The following is an 18,612-nucleotide window of genomic DNA, read 5'->3' as shown; positions in this document are numbered from 1 at the left end:
CTGAGAGTCACAAAGCTCTTTTCCAGAGAAGCAGCTTTTTCTTTTAATGGTCAGCTACAGCGTGAAAGATGACTGTAAACTGAAGACAGCTTTACCTGGAAATGCTGCAAGACAGGTTGAGATAACAGGCAGCGAACACAAGCCCCTTTTCCCTACTGCTGTCTTCTCCCCCTCCTCAGAGATGGGAAGCCAAGGGAGTATGTACCACTGCCAGGCTCTGCGAGGCTGAGGACCAGAGGAGCAGGCAGGCAACTGGATGGTTTCACAGCTTCTTCAAGTTTTCATTCAAGATGTTTAAATTCTCATTAAGGGCTTGTCAAAAGGCATCCAGATGCAGAAAATGTGAGTCAGTCTTCATGCTGCCCCTCTTTGATTTGGACTCCACAGAAGTTACTAGGGAAGCTCTTACACCACCCTAACAGAGGCTGGGATCTGGTTTTTTGGATGCTCATTTGTGCTGACTGACAAAACTCTTGCTCACTGTGATACCTTGCAGGCACCCTGAAACATCACAAACAGCTGGCAGCATGCTTTGTCAGCCTCTTCAACTGGCTGCAGCAAGACACGCAGTGGAAATCTCCTTGCATGCTACTCCTGGTTTGCAGGAGCTACTCTCAGAGCTGAGGTGGTTTTCCTGACACTACTGTTCAACAAATCCTTGACACGCCTCCAAATCATCCATGTGATAATATAACAGGATCTCATGTCAAAGTAAGATAAATGACTACCTGTTGGCCCATGTTACAGTAAGTAGTGAACTCAAGTGGAGATCAGGGACAGATTTTCAGAGAAATCAGACTGGCAGTAGTTTGTAGTTAATACATATCTTATGTGTTTGGAATTGCACAAAAATAAAAAGGGCTCTACCTCAGGTACCAGCTCTCATCCTGAAGAGGATGGGAAGATGAAATCCAGCAGCACTTTACTCCCTCATGGTGTGCAGAATTCCGTTCCCAGAAAAGCCTTTGTTTTTACCTCATGGCAACCAAACTCAAGCGCTGCTGCGACCCACTGAAAATAGACAGGTCATAGCACAGCCTATCAGGTGAAGAGACCTTAGAAGGGAGAAGCTTCACGGCGTAAAACTATTTTGCTATTCACCCATCCAGATACAATGCATGTATGGTTCCAGAATGTGGGAGTGATTCTGCTTAGTACTGTGTGGATCCCAGTCTCTCCTCTGTCTAAATGCGACCCCAGTAACAACCAAATCAGCATTCATTTAAAGAGAGTCTGCTGGGCTCACACAGACTGCCATCACTTCAGTGGGTTGAGTTTCAGGAAGAGAATTACCTAGAGTCCGCTGTGAAATCTTCACTTGTTGATGGGTTTCACTGTCATTAACTGCATTGGTAATAACAGTGATACTAGTTGAGGCTTAATTTTACTTGCCCTGCATGAATATAAATGGCAGATGTCTTGGCAATAAACATCATTATTGGATCTTAATGACCTTATGCAAATCCAACCAATCATCCTTAAGTCACAGCTGCTCAGCCAAGCCAAGCAGAAAATTAAAATATCTTCCATGAAATGACCGAGACACTTTCTCCACCAGGTATTTGGGAGAGAGGGAAATTACTTGATTGGACACACCAAAACCTGCCTACAAGGACAGACCCTTGTATGCCAGATATTTATGTTAAAGACAGAACTATGCTTCATTTGTGGAATTAAAGTTATGAGCAGTTTGTCATCTGTGTCAGTGCTAGGTAGAAATAAGAAGAAAATCTACTTCATCATGTTCAGGTAAAAATTCATAGATTCCACTACCTTTCACTCAGTTAAATACAGTCAAAGGCTCATTCAAATCTGAAAAGTCATGGCAGTTAAGGAGATATATATGTGAACGAGACAGAAATAAAAGGATTCCTACATTTCCCACAAACAGTGGAACTTAAAAATCACGGTACTTTTCTGGAATACAAACCAACCTCTGAGGCAGTTCCCCTGAAGCCCTTACATTGTTACAAAGACCAGTGTCAACTAGCCTAGGCTGCTGTCCACCACAGAGATGGTGTCTCTCTCAGACAGAGCTCTCCTGCAACAGAACTTTGGCATCCTCCTGGGCACATATGTCTCACGGGGTGAACACCGACAGCACCCAACCTCCCTCACCAAATAAGCCACCAAGCTTCCTCCAGTGCAAGCAGAGGACCACGATATGCCATGGCTCACTCCTGTTCCCACTCCTTATGTCCTGTATGCATCTGTGCAGATATAAGCACAGCTGATGAGTCACGCCCATGTGTCAGGCAATGACAGGCAAGTCTCTGAGCCCTCAGAAACAAGTCCAATCCTAGAGGAGGTGGTTGACCTCAGGGTCAGCTCTCGCTTCCAGGGACAACTTGTGAGCAGGCTGCAAGCTAGATGAATGACTAGGCTGGTGGTCACAGCAGACTGCTCTGGACAGTCCACACCTTGAGGGTCCCTCTCCTGTCCCATGACCAATACACCCAGCTGAAACACCCCTCATAAGACAGCAGCTCAAACCAGAGAAGTTAAAAAGACCCCTCAGCTTTTGTGCTGCTCTGGCATCTGTCAATCTGTACGGAAAAGCAAGAAAAGCCAAATTCTTTCTGCTTGTCTTGACAGCAGCCTGGGAAACCCCGACTTCTCAGAAGCCAAATATCCCTGACTGCCTTTGGTGGATCTGTCAAGAGCCTCACTCTCTGGGACAGCCCTGACAGGGACTGATCTCTCAGGGCTTCTCAATTTCCCTTGACAAGGCACAGGCTCTGCCATTTAACTTATTTTAAGAACTGCTTGCTCAGCTCAGGTAATTACAAGGATCCTGCCACCTGTCCGTTCATCCTCACCGGTCATGGTATCAATGAGGCATCATATATTAATGTGAGAGAGTGACACTGCCTCATTTGTATTCATCTCTATATTAAATTAGGCTCTAGATTCACCTCTGATTTTCAGCAAGAAGCTACTGCAGAGCCTCTGCATCTTTCCTGAGAGACATGTCCACATGTTATACTAAAGAAGGCAGCTAGCCTGGAGGGTGAAGTGTTCACCTGGGACTGAAGCAATGCAGTCCTTGTTCTCCTCCCAGCCCTATGGCCTAAGCTCAGGTGACTTAATTAAGCACTCTCCCTTCCTTGTACAGGAGATAAAAGAATTTTTTTTGCCCAACAGCAGCACTGGAGAATAAATTCATGTGGAACTGCACAGGACTGAAATCCTCCACAAATGTTACAGATACACACTTACTGAGCTGTTGCACCGAGTTTATTTCTCACACATACTCATCTTGTTCACATGCAACTGTTTGGATAGTTTTTCTCTCTGTTTCACTCTTTTATGCCCTAGTGTTAATCATCTTGCCAGCATCCACTTATTTTGTTTGCCACTGCGAACTATTCATTAGCCTGCCCAGCAGTACCTGGAGGCTTAATTTTTACCAGCATAATTCCTGCAGCAAAACATGGGGTTGTGCTTGAGCTAAGAGACATGGGCTAGAAATCCTATATCCAGGACTCAGTACAGGGTAGAGGGTGGTGAGTTCCTGGTGGCACTTCGACCCACTCTGTCATTCAGACACAGAATGAGCCAAACAGTCCCAGCAGGATCTCCGAGGCTGCCCACTGGTCCTTAAACACTGGAGGTTCCCAGTTCTCATCAGTGGGACATTTTTCCTGGCATCTCAATTGCATCTTCCTGGCTATAGCCTTCATCCATGTCTGAAGCCTGCCATGTGACTTCTGGCCTCCTCCTTCCAACACTGTTGGCCTTTTGGGGATACTCTTCCAATGCATTTCACATCTTCTCTGAGGTCAACTCATCTCAACCAAATCTCCCTCATCTGCTTAGTAAAATGTCCCATGAACCAGGGTCACAATCCTGCCTGTCACTGAAGAAGACAAATCCTGCCAGAAGGGCCTGAAGTGTTCTGCTGGCTCCAGAGGCAGCCCCTTGAGGATGCAGGCAGGGTGAAGACAGGTACTCCCTGTTGCAAAGCAGCCCGCAGCACCTGGCATTGTTCAGCCACCAGGAAAAACAGCAAAGGAGTGCTAAAGGAGATGTCTGTGATTCAGAGGCTGCAGACTTTTTGCTGTCTGAAAGGTCATGACCAAACAGAAGGTGGGAAATAGCAACAGCATGTTTAATATTCTGCACATGCTTTCTCTCTCACGCACTGTTAAATGTATCAGTCCTATAGCAATTGTAATGAAGGTGTAAGGCAGGAAGGAATTTCTTAAGGTAATTACTATAATCTTCCAGCAGTGTTTACAAAGAGAGGAACTGCCTGACCATCAGGACCTGCAAGTTAATTTTCACAAAACTTCCCTTGTTTTTAGGCACTGTTACATCCTACCTGCAATAAGCAAATCAGTCAATCAGAAACTAATAAGCATTAACTCTAAATCAACTCCAGCAGAGATCACAGGATATGCTTTCCCCCTTGCTGCTTCCCTAGTGATCCTCTGCCAGACTCAGACATGAACCTGTGAGTCAGTCGTGCTTATTCCCAGTTTATGGTCCCTGGAGAGAACAGAAACATCAGTGAGAGCAAGATCCAAACACCTCTGGATGTTTCATGAGAAGCTGGGGTCAGGGAGCTGCAGAGACATGAGAAACCACAGCAAAGGGGAAGCTTTCCATGCTGGTTGGAACAGCCTCCCACTCCAGCTGGGACAGCCCCATTGCGTAGGTGAAGGATAGGTGACGCTGGCTGCCAAACTGCCAGGCAAATGCATGAGGGATCACCTCATGACAGCACAGCAGGAGTCCCTGATCCCATGTCCCCTCCTAGCATGCTGAACCATTCTGCAACAGCTGACATTTTAGACAGATTTCTGCATGGAAAGCCACTGTCGCCTGTGCAGCCTTCCGGGAAAGCCAGCAGTCAACAGCCGAAGGTTCCTGTGCTGGGACATCAGCACAGTAGGATGTCCTGGACTGAATGCTAGGGAGCAGACAGAGATACTCCCTTCCATACTCCACAGTGATGTCTCCCTGCTGTTGACATGCTGAGGTCACAGCTGTCCCAACATCCCAAGACACTACGAGTATCCATCTCAGTCCCTGGACTGTAATCTTTACAGAGTACCTCCTGGCAAAGACACCAGAGTCCCACAGTGTAGCATTGGGGCTTACTTGGGGCTTTGACCGATACTAAACAACCCTCCCAACTGAACTTCAGTGAAACATAAAATATGAGCACAGGTCAGGCCAAAAAAATTCCAGGCCTTAAAATACACGTCTCTCTAAGCCAGTAATTGCTGAGAAGCTCTGATCTAATGGACTCACTGGGAGGAAAGCTTCCTTCCAATTACCAGCCCCCTAATTTTACCACTGGTTAGCCATTCTCTGCAGAGTTCAACTGTCACTCTGGCTCCCAGTTCATACACTGCAGACCAACTCAATTTATTCTCATTATTTCCCCAAGAATATTTGCTTTTTTAAACAGCTCTTGATATTTTCGTTACTGCAGCAGCAATCCGTCTCTGTGACATTCTCAGAATGGAAACAGTGGACTGTCTCCAAACCTCAGGACAAAGCCAAAAATATTTCTCCACTGAATTGGTAGTCATAATCATCCATGAGTTATTCAGATCAGTGTGTCTTTTTAGCTCAGATTCCCACAGAGCCAAGACAGCAGGACCTTGAAGACCTGCATTTGCAGATGTCTCCTGGACCACAGGCGATTCTGTGTAGGATTTGCAGCAGAGTTCAAGGACAGCAGTAGAAATGGTACAGGATGGCACAGGGTAAATGTTTCCCAGTCTGTTCAGACTGTCCAGCCCTTGTCAGACATAAATCCAGATTTTGTGATTTCTCTTGCTTTTACACTACAAATGATTTAAGAAAAAAAATCCTACCAATGGTAGATCCACAGTATTGATTCACGTGTGTGAATTTTGACAGATAAAACTTGACCTCAAATGGTGATGGTGTTTAGTGGCAATTAGGAACTAGACTTGTTTTGATGCTGATAGGAATCTATTTTCAGCTCGTCAGATTGCCTCCCCTATCTGTATCCTACTATTGACTGTAGCTGCGAAGAAGGTTTTGAAATGCTAATATTAAAAAATCACAGCAACTTCTATGATGGCCAGACCAATCCTGGATCATTTACCATCCAGACAACAATCTCAGCAACCTGATCTGCCCATTACACCAGTCCCAATTACATATTCCTGAAGCAAAAGAGTCTTCTATGAGTACTGTCATGTTGTCCCTGGGCCCGAGAGGAGTTTGCTATAAAGACCTCACCAATGCCAAACCCTTCCTGTGCCCACACAGCCAGCCCATGAATCACTCATTATGTGTTAAGCAGCTGGCTTGCTGTGTCCACACTGCTGCTCCATCGTGGTTTCCTTGTGCTTTCCCATCTGCCGCTTGGTCTCTCCTGTTGTCTCCAATCATACACTCTGATTACCAGCTTTCAGGTTCAAGAGCTATGTTCTGGCTCTGTATTTGCATAAAGTGTAAATGTATTGTGGAGTTTTAATCCATGACTGAGACTGCTAGGTGCTATCACAACAGCAACAACAACCACGTGAGGAAAAAGAAATCGCACTGACCTCACTGTGTGGTTACTGGTTCGACTTAGATGCAGATGCCAGGGCCCTGACCCCATGAAGTCTAGGCCTGCATGCCTCACTGGACAGAAATGATGCAAGCAGCCCTGCTTCAAGCTAAGCATTTATTAGACACTTTGCTAAACTGATGCCTAGTGCAGGAATACTGATTTCATGCATGCGGCTGGCCTAGTTCTGGGAAATAAAGTTACTTTGGGAATCATAAAATGCTTGTAAAACTTGTCAGCCCACTCCAAAAGGAGACCAAAAGGGTTATGGTGTAATAGGTAGCTCTAACAGAGCTTATTCACCACATACTAGTTCATGCTATGTAGCAGCATCATGGAGACAAGAGATGATACTCACAGAGAACAGGACTAAGTCACTTTCAGTGTTTTCTAGTTAACAGACTGCATAGTTAACACAAACCACATTTTCTTGCACAATGGCTACAAACCTGCTATAAATCCACAAATCTCTGATTTCCAAGATAACAACACTTGTGTTAAAGGAGAACCTGGAAAAGAATCTAATTTGCTTTATCACTCAAGAGTCTGTTGTCTGCCAGAGCCAAACATCCCAGCAGGAAAATCATAGGGAAAAGAAGCACTCTGCTGCTTTTACAGTGGGCGAATATCCTCCTCGATTGCTCTGATAAAACACAAAGAAGGATGCAAGAGGCAAAGGATCCTATTCAGCTGCCTGCCCAGACATCAGCATGGAAGGGAGCCAAGGCAGCAGGTAACTTCTGCTGCTGGCCTGGCAGCTGGGAGCATCCTCTATTCTGGGGGTGTGCAAGGACTTGACTAGGGCATACAGAAAGGTTGCAGGCTCTGAACTTTGAGGACACTTGGGCAGCATCTCTATATAAACTTATGTGTCTCAGTCCTCAAACTTGATCGACATCTTTCTGCCCTCTCTGCAGTCCAAACTGCTTACTGATTGCCTGGTTTTGCGTAGGACAGCAGGAACGACACTGCCAGCATTCCCCCTCTGCTCTTCCAATACTTGGAGTTTCACATACACACAACCATACCAGAAGCTCTGCGTTCTCATCACGACCACAGTCTTGGCTTCTGGGACAAATTGCCTGGAGGTGTTTAAGAGCAGAGTCGACATAGCACTTGGGGATATGGTGTAGTTGGGAACTGTCAATGTTAGGTTGATGGTTGGACTGGATGATCTTCAAGGTCTTTTCCAACCTAGACAATTATGTGATTCTGTGAAATTCTGTCTTCAGTGGAAGTCTCAGTGCTGGATCCTTGTCTGGCTTATTACTCTGTCCCCTTCTTGCTTTCAAGTCTGAAACATGCTTCTATCAGTGAAAGAGCAGGCCCATAGTCACTATAAGACACTGTCAGCACAAAAAGCCAAAAGCAGTGAACAGTCCCAACGGTTGGCATTAAGTTCTCCTTAACCTACTTCTCGACAGTTTTACATGTTTTCCACTGATGGTCACAGACCAATGAAGAAAAAAAACATTCCAACTCTTCCCTCCCAAAACTCCTCCACAATCCAGGAGAAGGAAGAGAAAAAAAGCTCATGAATGCAATCATAAAGCTGAAGGTCAGTAACGACTCCAGTCTGAATTACTTGTTGTCAGTGAAATTAAAGCTTAAAAGATTAAGATGCATGCAAGCTAACTGTATGACAGAAGTAGGTTAAAAATAGATTACAAAAGTCCCAGTCTCTTCAGTAAACAATGTTCTCCCTGGTTATTAAACCTCTGTTCAGTTTTCTTGTCTTAGCTCTTCACCATTTCTTGTCTCATCTCTTCACCTATATCTTACGTATATTTTCACACTGAAATAAAACTGAGCGCATGTCAGCTAATAATTCTGAGAGGCATCCTCAGCTTACACAAGGGTTTGCCATGACTTGGACAGAGGAGAGACTTCTGAATTTAGTTTATTTCCTCAGGTCAAAGAATACCACTGGAACAGAAGGAGGCAGGTCAAACAGTCAAGGTAGACCTTTTTAACTTCAATATACTGAGGAATGACACCTGGCCACCAATACACCCCTGTACAGAAGAAATAACTGCATGAGCCTCTAAAAATACAAGAATGCCTCTGGCACAACCCAGTATTCACAGTCCCCTGCTCCACTCATAGCAGCCTGTCTTTTTCCAGTGAAAGGTGAAATAGAGAAACTAGAAATCAAATGAAAAACACAGCAGTTAAATGGTAATTAACAAATGAAGCTATGCAGAATAAAAATTACTGTTTAGTCCTGGAGTGGCTTGCAACTCATGGTTATACTGCTTTCACTTAAGCACTTTTCACTAACCTCTTCTCATCCTTCATCCTCTCCTGCAACACTGAAAGAGGCTGCGGTTCAGTGCTGGGTGAGAACAGAGGAGGACTGGATGACATGCAGGAGAGAACAGCTGAGCTACAAAGAAGAGAAGAATCTGGATGGGGGAATTTTCAAAACTGAACAAACTCTACTTGTGCTGGCTTGAATGAGAGCTGAATTAAGCAAGCATTGACTGCTTCCGAGAATCCCACATCCTCGCTGCCAAGGATGACGAGAAGGCAGTGGAAGGAGGGCAGAATTTGTGAAGCACAAACACGAGAGTGAAAGAAGACAGGACAGAGCGACTGAGCCTTGAAGGGGACCCTGGGCTAAGGTCAACCTCCCCATAGGCAGCTGGTTTGCAATCATGGAAAAAGCCGAATGCAATCCATCACAATGCAGGCGGCAGGCTCTATGCCTGTTTCTCTTCCCTGCTATCTAGCACACATCCCCATGAAATGTTGCTGAACTTATGTTTGAAGGGCTGCATCTGCTACCATTTCATCTCTTGCAGCATTCTCTTACTTTATTGTACCCTCTTTTTGCCAGTAGAAAGCAAAGCAGACACAGCAGCTAAATAAACAATGTGTTTATTATGTGGATTATGTGACTTCACTGTACAATTGAAAGAATATGCATGAGTGTCACAGGCATAGAGACAACTGAGGAAACAGCTACAGGCACATCCACCCTGCACTACATCAGCATTTGGGAAATGAGGACAGTTCTTAATATATTCCCATATACTAAAACCATCTATGGCTTAAAAATTGCACCTACTGCCTAGATGAAATAAAGCAAATCTTCCTTGGGGTGTGTGTGTGTGCATGTAAGAAATGAGAAGAATATCGCAACAGGATGCAAGAAGCAAGAAGGAAAAGTTTCTAAGGCTCACTGCCACAGCCAAGTGGGCTGCATTCAGCCACCCCCAACTTTATCTATCTCTCTAAATATGCCTTGGTTAGAGATTTCAAAATGCATCAGAGGTTGAGTTCTTTAGCTTCCAGTGGCCCAGTTTAAGATAATTTTAGAATATCTGATTTTCAGAGCGTGGATGCTTGTTTAGAAAATCCCATCTTCACAGGTAATTTTGGTTTGGCCATCAAAAATGCAGGCAGCCTGCACCAATTGTCACTTTTTGAAAATCCTCCCATGCCAAGGATAAAGACTTCAGGAGATTTCATTGCTCATATCAGTGAAAAAAGTCAGAAACAAAAAAATAAATCACTCCAGTCCAGAATCCTCACTGGTGACCCACCAAGTGTCATCAACACTAATTGGAAAAGGAAACCAAATCACTTCCAGGCTATTGAAACACACAGTTTACTTTCCAGTAACAAACCATGGCATGAATATTTTTAAAATAATCTAGAACCACCTTGGGTTTTGAAATTAGTAAGAAGCCCACCAACTCTTATGGGTCCGATGGGTAAAGGTGTCTCTGACTTACACTGGATTTGAAACTTTTTCAAATTTTCAGTACTGTTTAAAAACAAACAAGGGAGACAAGATGTTTATAATACTTAACACTAACAGAAATGTCTTTATGGTTGTTTAAAGCAATTTTGCTTGCTTGCATTTGTTAATCCTTCCCTAGAGTTTGTAACACAGACAACTTCAGCTCTGGGCTGGCGTACATCAGCCACATGGTTAATATCCCCAGTCTGCTGACATTATTCAAACCCATCCATTTTCCAGCCCAACTTTGTCCTTTCTGGCTGGTCACAAAGGAAAAAGAAGCAGAATATACTAAAGCTAATTTTCATGTACATCAGTTGGTCTTCAGCATGAGAGCAGCTCTTCGGGAACATTACAACACTACCACAGTTACTTGGAAACTCTAAAGTGAGCCATAACAGCAAATGGTATAAACAAGTTGTGTGGCTTTTAGATATGCATCCTGCAAGCAGTTCAGTCTGCAGAAATGAGTTTGGCAGTAATTGCTTGCAGGACTGGGGTTCTAGCTACCAAGGTGATAAATTCCTTAAAATTTCAAAATTAAATACATAAATAAAGAAATGAAGTGGAAGCTTTTCTAATTACTGCCTTGCTTGAGGGCTTCTGGCAGGCTGCTCCCAAGCTACTTCAGACTGACTGCTAAGCATTAAGCACTTTTCTCCCCTTCACACAGCACCAGCTCCCAGCAGCATCTTCCTACATGAGCCAGGGCAAGAGACAGGCAGGGCTCAGCTGTGGACCAGCAAAACCTGAGTGGGTGCCTGCAGGCAGGGTGGCCAAGATCTTCAGGCTCTTTAACACCGATTCCCACACGCTCTGAGTGTGGATGGGGAAGCCTCCTACTCTGAAGACAGAGGTGACAAGCACAGTGGAAGTGTGTCAAATCAGGATGCAGTGTAGCCTGTGACCTGCTGGGCATCTGGAACAAGGAGAACACGTGGGCACAGAGGGGCTTCCCGTTTTAGACTTGCCATGTAGGCTAAGGGAACCATGTTATAGGCCTTTTAAAGACTTCAGAGATGCACCCAGAAGGAAGACTCTCACGGTGGCTGCCTCAAGCAGAGCTGGCAGGGTCCTTCAGCTGCAGGCAGAGAAAGGGCAGGATGTGTCGCAAGTGCTCCAGTATGAACTGCCTGTGGGGTACTCCAAAGTCTGCAACTGGCAGAGGAGATGAAAGCAGCAGAAAATGTGATTGCCCTGGCTCTACAGCAGGGTCCTGTACCTCCAAAGGCATGGATAAAGTTAGCTAGGAGAAGTTAGGTCAAGGAGCCACAGAGCAGAGGAGTGGGGAGAGGAGAAGGGTCTAGACCACTGTGGGACTGGGGGAAACTGGATCCTTGAGAGTGAGCTATGGGGTGGATCCATGACTGGGGAAAAAAGTCTGTCTGGAGAAAGCTCTTCTCTCAAGCCTCAAGAATTGGTGAGGGGTGGGGCATGGAAAGAAACCTGCAGCACCTGGGTACTCAGAAGGAACATCATCACACTAGCAAAAGCAAACACTGAATGTTAGGAGATGAAGCAGCTAAGTGACTTGCTTAATTCAGGGCAAGAATGGTCTCAGGGATGAAGCCAGGGCTCATGACAACAGAGCTGTTTTGTGTGTTCCCTTGCAAAAGGTGGAGCATGAGCTGGGACCTAGGAGAAGAAAAGAGGCTCATGTGGCTAAAGCAGCCGAATGCTCCCGAAGAGAGTTGGGCTGTATAGCCCCTGAAACCAAGGTCAGCTCAAGCAAGGGAACGCTTGTGCAATGCTGAGGTGGAGCAGCATGAGCAGCATGTGGAGCCAGAGGGAGCTGTCCTCTGAACAAAGAACATGCCACAGGATGCTATACATTCGGGGGAAAAAACAGGCCCGTGCCAGCTCTAATTGGCCCCTAAAATGACAAGTTATTCTTTTGTATTTAATCTCTCTGTGCTTTGTTTCCTCATCTTTAAAACATCCCTTCATCTCACAGACGTTTGGGGAAAATTAATTAATTGTTCATCAACTGCTCAGATACAATAGCAACGAGATCGGCAGAAGTTCAAGAGGAAATTAATAATTCTGCCTCTGGAACAGGGCTTGAATAGAGCCTGGTAAATAAGGCAGAAGGGCACACACTGAACAATGAAGAGAAAACAAAATAATGAATAGCTGCTCATTAAGTGAGCAAAGTCCATTCTGTGTACTGAGGGAGGCAGCGATCCTGTGGAGAAACCAGCATGGGATCCTGTAATTAAAGACTGTACAATAATGCATACACCCCAGGGGGCCAAATTAAGGTTGCACAAGGAACCTTAACACTGCTATTTTCTAACTTTTCAGTGTTTGACTTTCAACCTTAACAATGGTCTTTTAATGCAGTTTTTAGGTGTGTAGTGTCATATAGAGGTGTCAGCACCACACTTTCCTTCTCCAGTTCCAGCAGTGGGATGTCTATTCTGATTTATTCTGAGAAGTGTGCACTCACCAGCCACTAGAAAAATAATCAGAGTTGGTGTTCAAGAAAATGCATACCAGCTTTTCGGGGTTGTGGGTTTGTTTCTTTTTTTTAAACAAGGTGCATGTAGCCAAACCCAGTATTTTCCTAAGTCAAAGAATAATACATCCAGCATAGCACATACGTACTACAACGTAATGTAAAAATAAAACATATCTTGCAGAGAGCTGGTCAGTATTCTTTAACTAAACCTTTTACCAGCCAGAAAACAAAACAAAACAAAACAAAGACTTTCTCAAGATACTGAACAGTTCTGCAAAAATAAAGAGTGCGTATGGAAATGCTGCAGAAGTCGCTGAAGGTTTTAGTCCTGGATCTGCCAACCCACAGGCAATGCAGCGCTCTCAAGCACTTTGCTTCCAAGGAGCTGACCCAACATCGCCAGCACAGAGACATTTCTTCCCCCAGCTCCGAGCTGAGCAGCCCAGAAGGGGATGAAACAGCCCAGCCACAGAGTTACAGCTTACTGAATGCTGCTGCTCACACTCTCTTCATCCGTCTCCAGGACTGCTGCTATCACCAAGCCACTCAGCTTCCGAACAGCAGCTAGTAGGACCCCAACATGCTACCACAACTGCAGCTGCAAACTGCCCTCATCGACACTGAAAAGCTCTGGCTGGAACACTGCTGCTACTGCTGGCAGGTGTTACAGGAAGGCAAGGGGGAGATCACCCCCATGCTGTCCCTTGCAGAAATCAGCAGTGAAATAATCTTGAAATTGTCTCCTCCCTGTCAAAGCCATTGCATGTGTAAAACAGAGAGGGAACAGAGCAATAACCCTTCCTTGTCCACCCTGGCAATCTGCAGCAGCCACCTCCTGACAGCAGAGTATTTAATGACAGGTTTTGATGATCACGAAGGCCACATGAGCATCATCAGTCACAGGCTTAATTCTCTGCTTCTCTCCTTCCACCTGACCAACCTGAAAGCCGTCCAGCCTCAAACTGAGATGCCTGAATGTTGCTTTCCAGAGCAGGAGTCCCAGAAAACAGGTCTGTGTCCTGAGCAGCCTTGGGGAAGGCTCACAAGACAGCAAAGTGTGGCTGGTAAATCCCAGTCCATTGACTCACTGGTCTCATCTGAAAATCAGAGGACTCCACCTGCTGACTCCACAGGTCTGAGCTCAAAAGAGAAAACCCTGCTCTAACAGAGCTGGAGCACAGCAAGCAGCTTAGACTGACGGCCTGCCTCCAGGCCCATTACAAGGCAACTCAAAACTGAGATCCAGGTCCCATCAGAATTCAAATCCACCTGTGTTAGTGCACCTATAGCGACATTACTCCTAATAAACCCAAATTCCTAGTAATACTAACACAAAACAAAAAGATTAATTACACCAGTGAAAGTGAATGACTTTGGTGAAGGGTTGGGAGTGGGAAAAAATGAAAAGCACAAACCAAAACAGACCTTCATCTAGAATATTGTAATTATTTAAACTGAAGTTTCTTATTTACTAATTTAAATCGTGATTCCATGAAGTGACATCAGTCATTCCAGTTCTCAGCCCTCTCTGTGAATTAAACTGCAGCAAATAGATGTTAAGTGACTTGATGAAACCACTAGTAGAGTCAGGGAAAACGAAGTTGGGGAAAAAAATAGCTGAAGTCTCAGTTCTTGGCTTGAGAGAGACTCACAGACCATGCTTAGGATGACTTACAGCAGCCAATTCCCCGTTTGAACTTCTGAAAGCTACCACGCCTGGAAGGCGGAAGGTATTTACAAGAACATTACGGCTGTGTTACATCCTTCAGTAACAAACATGGGTTTTTTGTCTGACCTGTAAATGGTCTCTCAGGATGACTGACATTCTCTCTCAACTCCCAATCTCTAGCAAGCCTTTTCCACTGAAAGCTGTGATTTGTAACTAGATTTTTAGCCTGCAATCAATACTGTGGAGAGTAAAAATCAGAAGAATTAGTTCCTCTGCCACTGTGCTAAACAGTTCATCATCTTCATTTGCTCAAAAAAAGCAACCTAAGCAAAAAGTCCTACTGATTACTGGAGAATACCTCTGGGGAACACAGCTCCATGCCCTGAGAAAGCTTTGGACATTAAAATTGGCCTGAATCAATTGGACTTCTATAGTAAAGACCAGAACCACAACCATATTGAGCATGTGTACCTTCCAGCTGCATGTTCCCATGCAAATCAAGGGAGCTTAGGTGGCTAAAAAGTACCACCATGGGCTCTTCTTGAAGCCTCTTCACAGTGAAATTGTTCACCTTCATCCTGAAAGAGTTCATTGCTAATGCAAATAAAACTGGATTACAAACTTGCCCAGGAAAGCCCAATATCTCTGCACACTTCCTCGTACTGATCATGTTATACCAGCCCCTTCTCTTAAGTTCTTCTTCCTAAGCTAGTTATCCTATTGCCCTGTATTGATAATGTTAACCTGCTTCTCCTCTTTACAAATCAGTCTGCACAGTAACATTTCAAAGAACATTTTATGAGATTATAAAAATATGGGGCATGTTAGCAAGTGCTAAGATGAACGCAGGTTCAGATATTTAATTATACAGTCAATCATGTCTGCAATTCAGACAGCAGCTCAGATCTCACAACTTAATTACTTTAATTTTAGATGAATAGCTTGTGTTGTCATAAGCCGTTTGACATGCTGCAAAACAGTCAGAAATTATACTAGGAATGGATAGCCTTACTGCTAGAGAGGAAAAAAGTTGGAGCATCCTTGGAAGTATTCAAAACCTGACTGGACAAGGCCCTGAACAACCTGATCCAACTTTGAAATCAGCCCTGCTTTGAGTTGAGGGCGTTGGGATGGTGAGGGCTTTGGATCAGTGCCCTCCAGAGGTCCTTTCCTCATAAAACATTCTGTGATTCTGGATATAAATAAAGAAATAAACTACAAGCAAAGACCATTATCTTTCTCATAGAACTTCATAAGTCATCCCAGCCACCAACAACATTGTGCTGGCTCAACACACATATCTCAAGCTGTCTTGCACAAAGGCAGCATCTTTTTGCTCTAGAAGTGTCATCATTCTATCAGAGGCATCTTGCACGGCTCACTGAAGTTCTTTTTTACCAGATGGGCACAGACATTTCCTGGCTCCTTTGGTCTAAAAGAACCAGATACAAACGCCACAATGTCTTTTTCAATAGCTACCAAGAGGAGGTGTTAAATAACCAACTTTTATTCCTTTGACCACCCACTTATCTTGGGCAGCTTAAAACGCCTGAATTGGCATTTGCTGTTCTGCTTTTCATTTCAATAATGCAAGAGGAATAGTGTAGGTCCCTATTAAAAATAACAAAGCCAGAGAAATTTGTGGCAAGGTTGTGAACCTGGCAGCTGATTTCACAGTACAGCCAAGGCACAGGATGAAGCAAGAACTGTTAGGAATCATTAAATGCTCTTACCTGTCCTGCAAAAAGCCCACACACGCCAATAATACAGAGAATGTTAAATACAGCCGAGCCTACGATGGTTCCAACACCTACGTCTCCTTTTGTGATAAAAACACCTGGAAAACAAGTTCAAGGCAAGCTGTGTAAATTGGAAAGAACATAAAAAATTGCAGACCTTACACCCCTTTAATGAATCTAAAGGCATGTACCTTTTCTGCCACTTTTTCTCTTATTTAACAAGGCAACTGCAGAGAAAGGAACTAGGGTGAATAAAGGTGGCAGAACTTGCTTTCTGAGGTGACTTTGACAGATTGTCTAATGAAAACCAAATACCTTAGACATGTCTAAGTCACCAACCTCTTGGTCTTGTGATTCAGCATTATGGCAATACACATCACAAAAACCAGTAAGCTCCACGGGAGCAGCTGGTTGGACACAAATGTGCAGGAAACTATCTCCCATAAGACATCCCCTCACAGGTACTCTGCCCTTCCCCATATCCCCATCCCTACCAGCTTCAACAGACAGGCAGCTTGAGCTGGAGCTGGTTCAGAGCTGCCTGGCCACTAGCTACTTGCAAGCTGAATGATACCTCTCAGGATGAGTTATGGAGCTACGTTACAAGCTCCTTTCAGAGCTCTTCTGTCAAATTTGGTTAAAATTGGCCAATGAGGTTAATGGTGAGGGAGATGAACTGACAGACACATGCATCATGGTACTACACAGAAATCTTTCCTTCGGAAGTCAGTCTAAAAATAACACTCCATCTCCTGCTAGCTGTCAGTCTGTTTAAATTCACCACTTGCTTTCAAGGTTCAAACAGTGTTTATCTGGCCAGTGTGGTTTAGATATTTTTCCCCACTTTATCCTTTTCTCCAAAACATGTTACACAGAAGCAGTCACCCACCAAGTGACACTCCATACTTGGTGGATTACACCACTGAAAGATAATGACCTGACTGTTAGGCCTGCTCTAAGCTGCTTGAAGGAATCTGGTTTTATTTTCACCCTCCTACTGCACTATCCTTAACTGGAACACAACCCTAACTTGGTCCAGTTCAAGTTCCTACATTTCAAGGCATTGCTTGTGTAATCAGACCTCTCTGCAGAGTATGTAGCTTTGTGTGAATTAATTTGTGCTCTGCATCTGATAGCTGTGACTAAAATGGAAATATCTTCTAGAGAAAGTATTTAAGCTGAGAATAATTCTCCCCCACCTTAACCTCCCAATTGCTGCTCTGGTGATCATCTACCAATAGAGATGTGGGTGAGTAAAACTGCAAGAAAACTTTCCCCTTGAGCCAAACAGCATACATACAGTGTAATTTTATAACATCTGACTCAAGGCTGTTGAAGGACCACACAAGTTTCCCGGGTTTCACACACTTAAGGACTGCTGAATCCCTTGATCACACTTCCCATAAACAGAGAGCTGCTTTAGTAGTGTGATGCTCTGACCAACTGGTTGCTGTGAGAAAGCATTTCAAATCCTCTTCTCCTCCTCACTCTGTCTTTCCCAGAGGAAAGTGGTGTTAGAATAACCAGAGTGGAGGTGATGGCAGAGAATCTGCAGCTGGGGACACAGAGAGTTCACCTGAGTATCAATCCAGGAGGCTGGAGGTGCATCCTTTCTCGCTGCATCCTGGAGAAGGTGCAGCAGGTAGCACAGGAGGTGGATAGGAGGGGAGAAGGTTGCACATGCAGAGCTCAGTGCTGTACAGTTTGGCAGTGCTACAGCAAGGTAGATTAAGGGACAGTTATGGTGAACTGCCTACCAGCCCTGACATGACAGGGTCAGACCAAACTATTTCCAAGGCAGACCTACTGTGGGATAATGGCACTTTTTCAGAGCCACTTCATCTAGCGAGGATTCCCCACAATTAGTCCTATGTATGCCCACAAGGGAAGGGCCAGGTATTAATGTTACAGGCACTTAGCAATCCCATTTCAACTCTGAAAAATAGCCAGGGAAACGCAGAGGTTTCAAGAAGCAGCAGCAGATTAGTTACCTATGACAGATGTAAACAACTCAGGAGCAGAGCTTCCCGCTGCCATGAAAGTTGCCCCAGCCACATCTTCGCTAAGATGCAAGCGCTGCAGAAAAACACATCAGAGTCATTGATTACAACACTGAGAGGCTGAAGGAATTAAACTAGAAACGTTAAACTGTCTGCCAAGAGTGGTAAACTACTGATATGTATAAAGTTTTATGTTAATAAAATTTAAGTATAGGGGCAAAAGTCATCATGGGCATTGCCTACTTAAGTTAGCATCCCCCTGTAGAGAAGGCAGGTTGTGGCTATGATACCCTTTACAGAGGAGAGAAAGAGCAGTACTCTGGACAACAGGGAGGGAGTTTCACTAGTCACTGCTCTTTGTCTCCTCCATGACCCCAACAATACACACCTTACTTTGTCTACTTTGGCCTGTAAAGGGTAGGGCTGGAGCTCAGGCTTGGTTCACCCTCACTTG

General features: G+C 44.5%; 1 protein-coding gene across 2 annotated transcripts in view; it reads right to left on the bottom strand.

Moving 5' to 3' along the window:
- SLC24A3 (solute carrier family 24 member 3) overlaps positions 1-18,612 on the bottom strand; it is a 144,411-nt gene that overhangs the window by 36,322 nt on the left and 89,477 nt on the right. For both annotated transcript variants that reach the window (XM_026846480.1, XM_026846481.1), the window contains exons 4-5: positions 18,150-18,234; positions 16,153-16,256 (exon numbers count right to left, since the gene is read on the bottom strand). In XM_026846480.1, coding sequence (XP_026702281.1) covers positions 16,153-16,256; positions 18,150-18,234 — 189 coding nt within the window. The remainder of the gene's footprint in view (positions 1-16,152; positions 16,257-18,149; positions 18,235-18,612) is intronic.

The sequence above is a fragment of the Athene cunicularia genome, assembly GCF_003259725.1.
Source record: "Athene cunicularia isolate RWA chromosome 3 unlocalized genomic scaffold, athCun1 chr3_part1, whole genome shotgun sequence".
Taxonomy (NCBI): Eukaryota; Metazoa; Chordata; class Aves; order Strigiformes; family Strigidae; genus Athene; species Athene cunicularia.
This window is presented reverse-complemented; position numbering and strand designations above follow the sequence as displayed.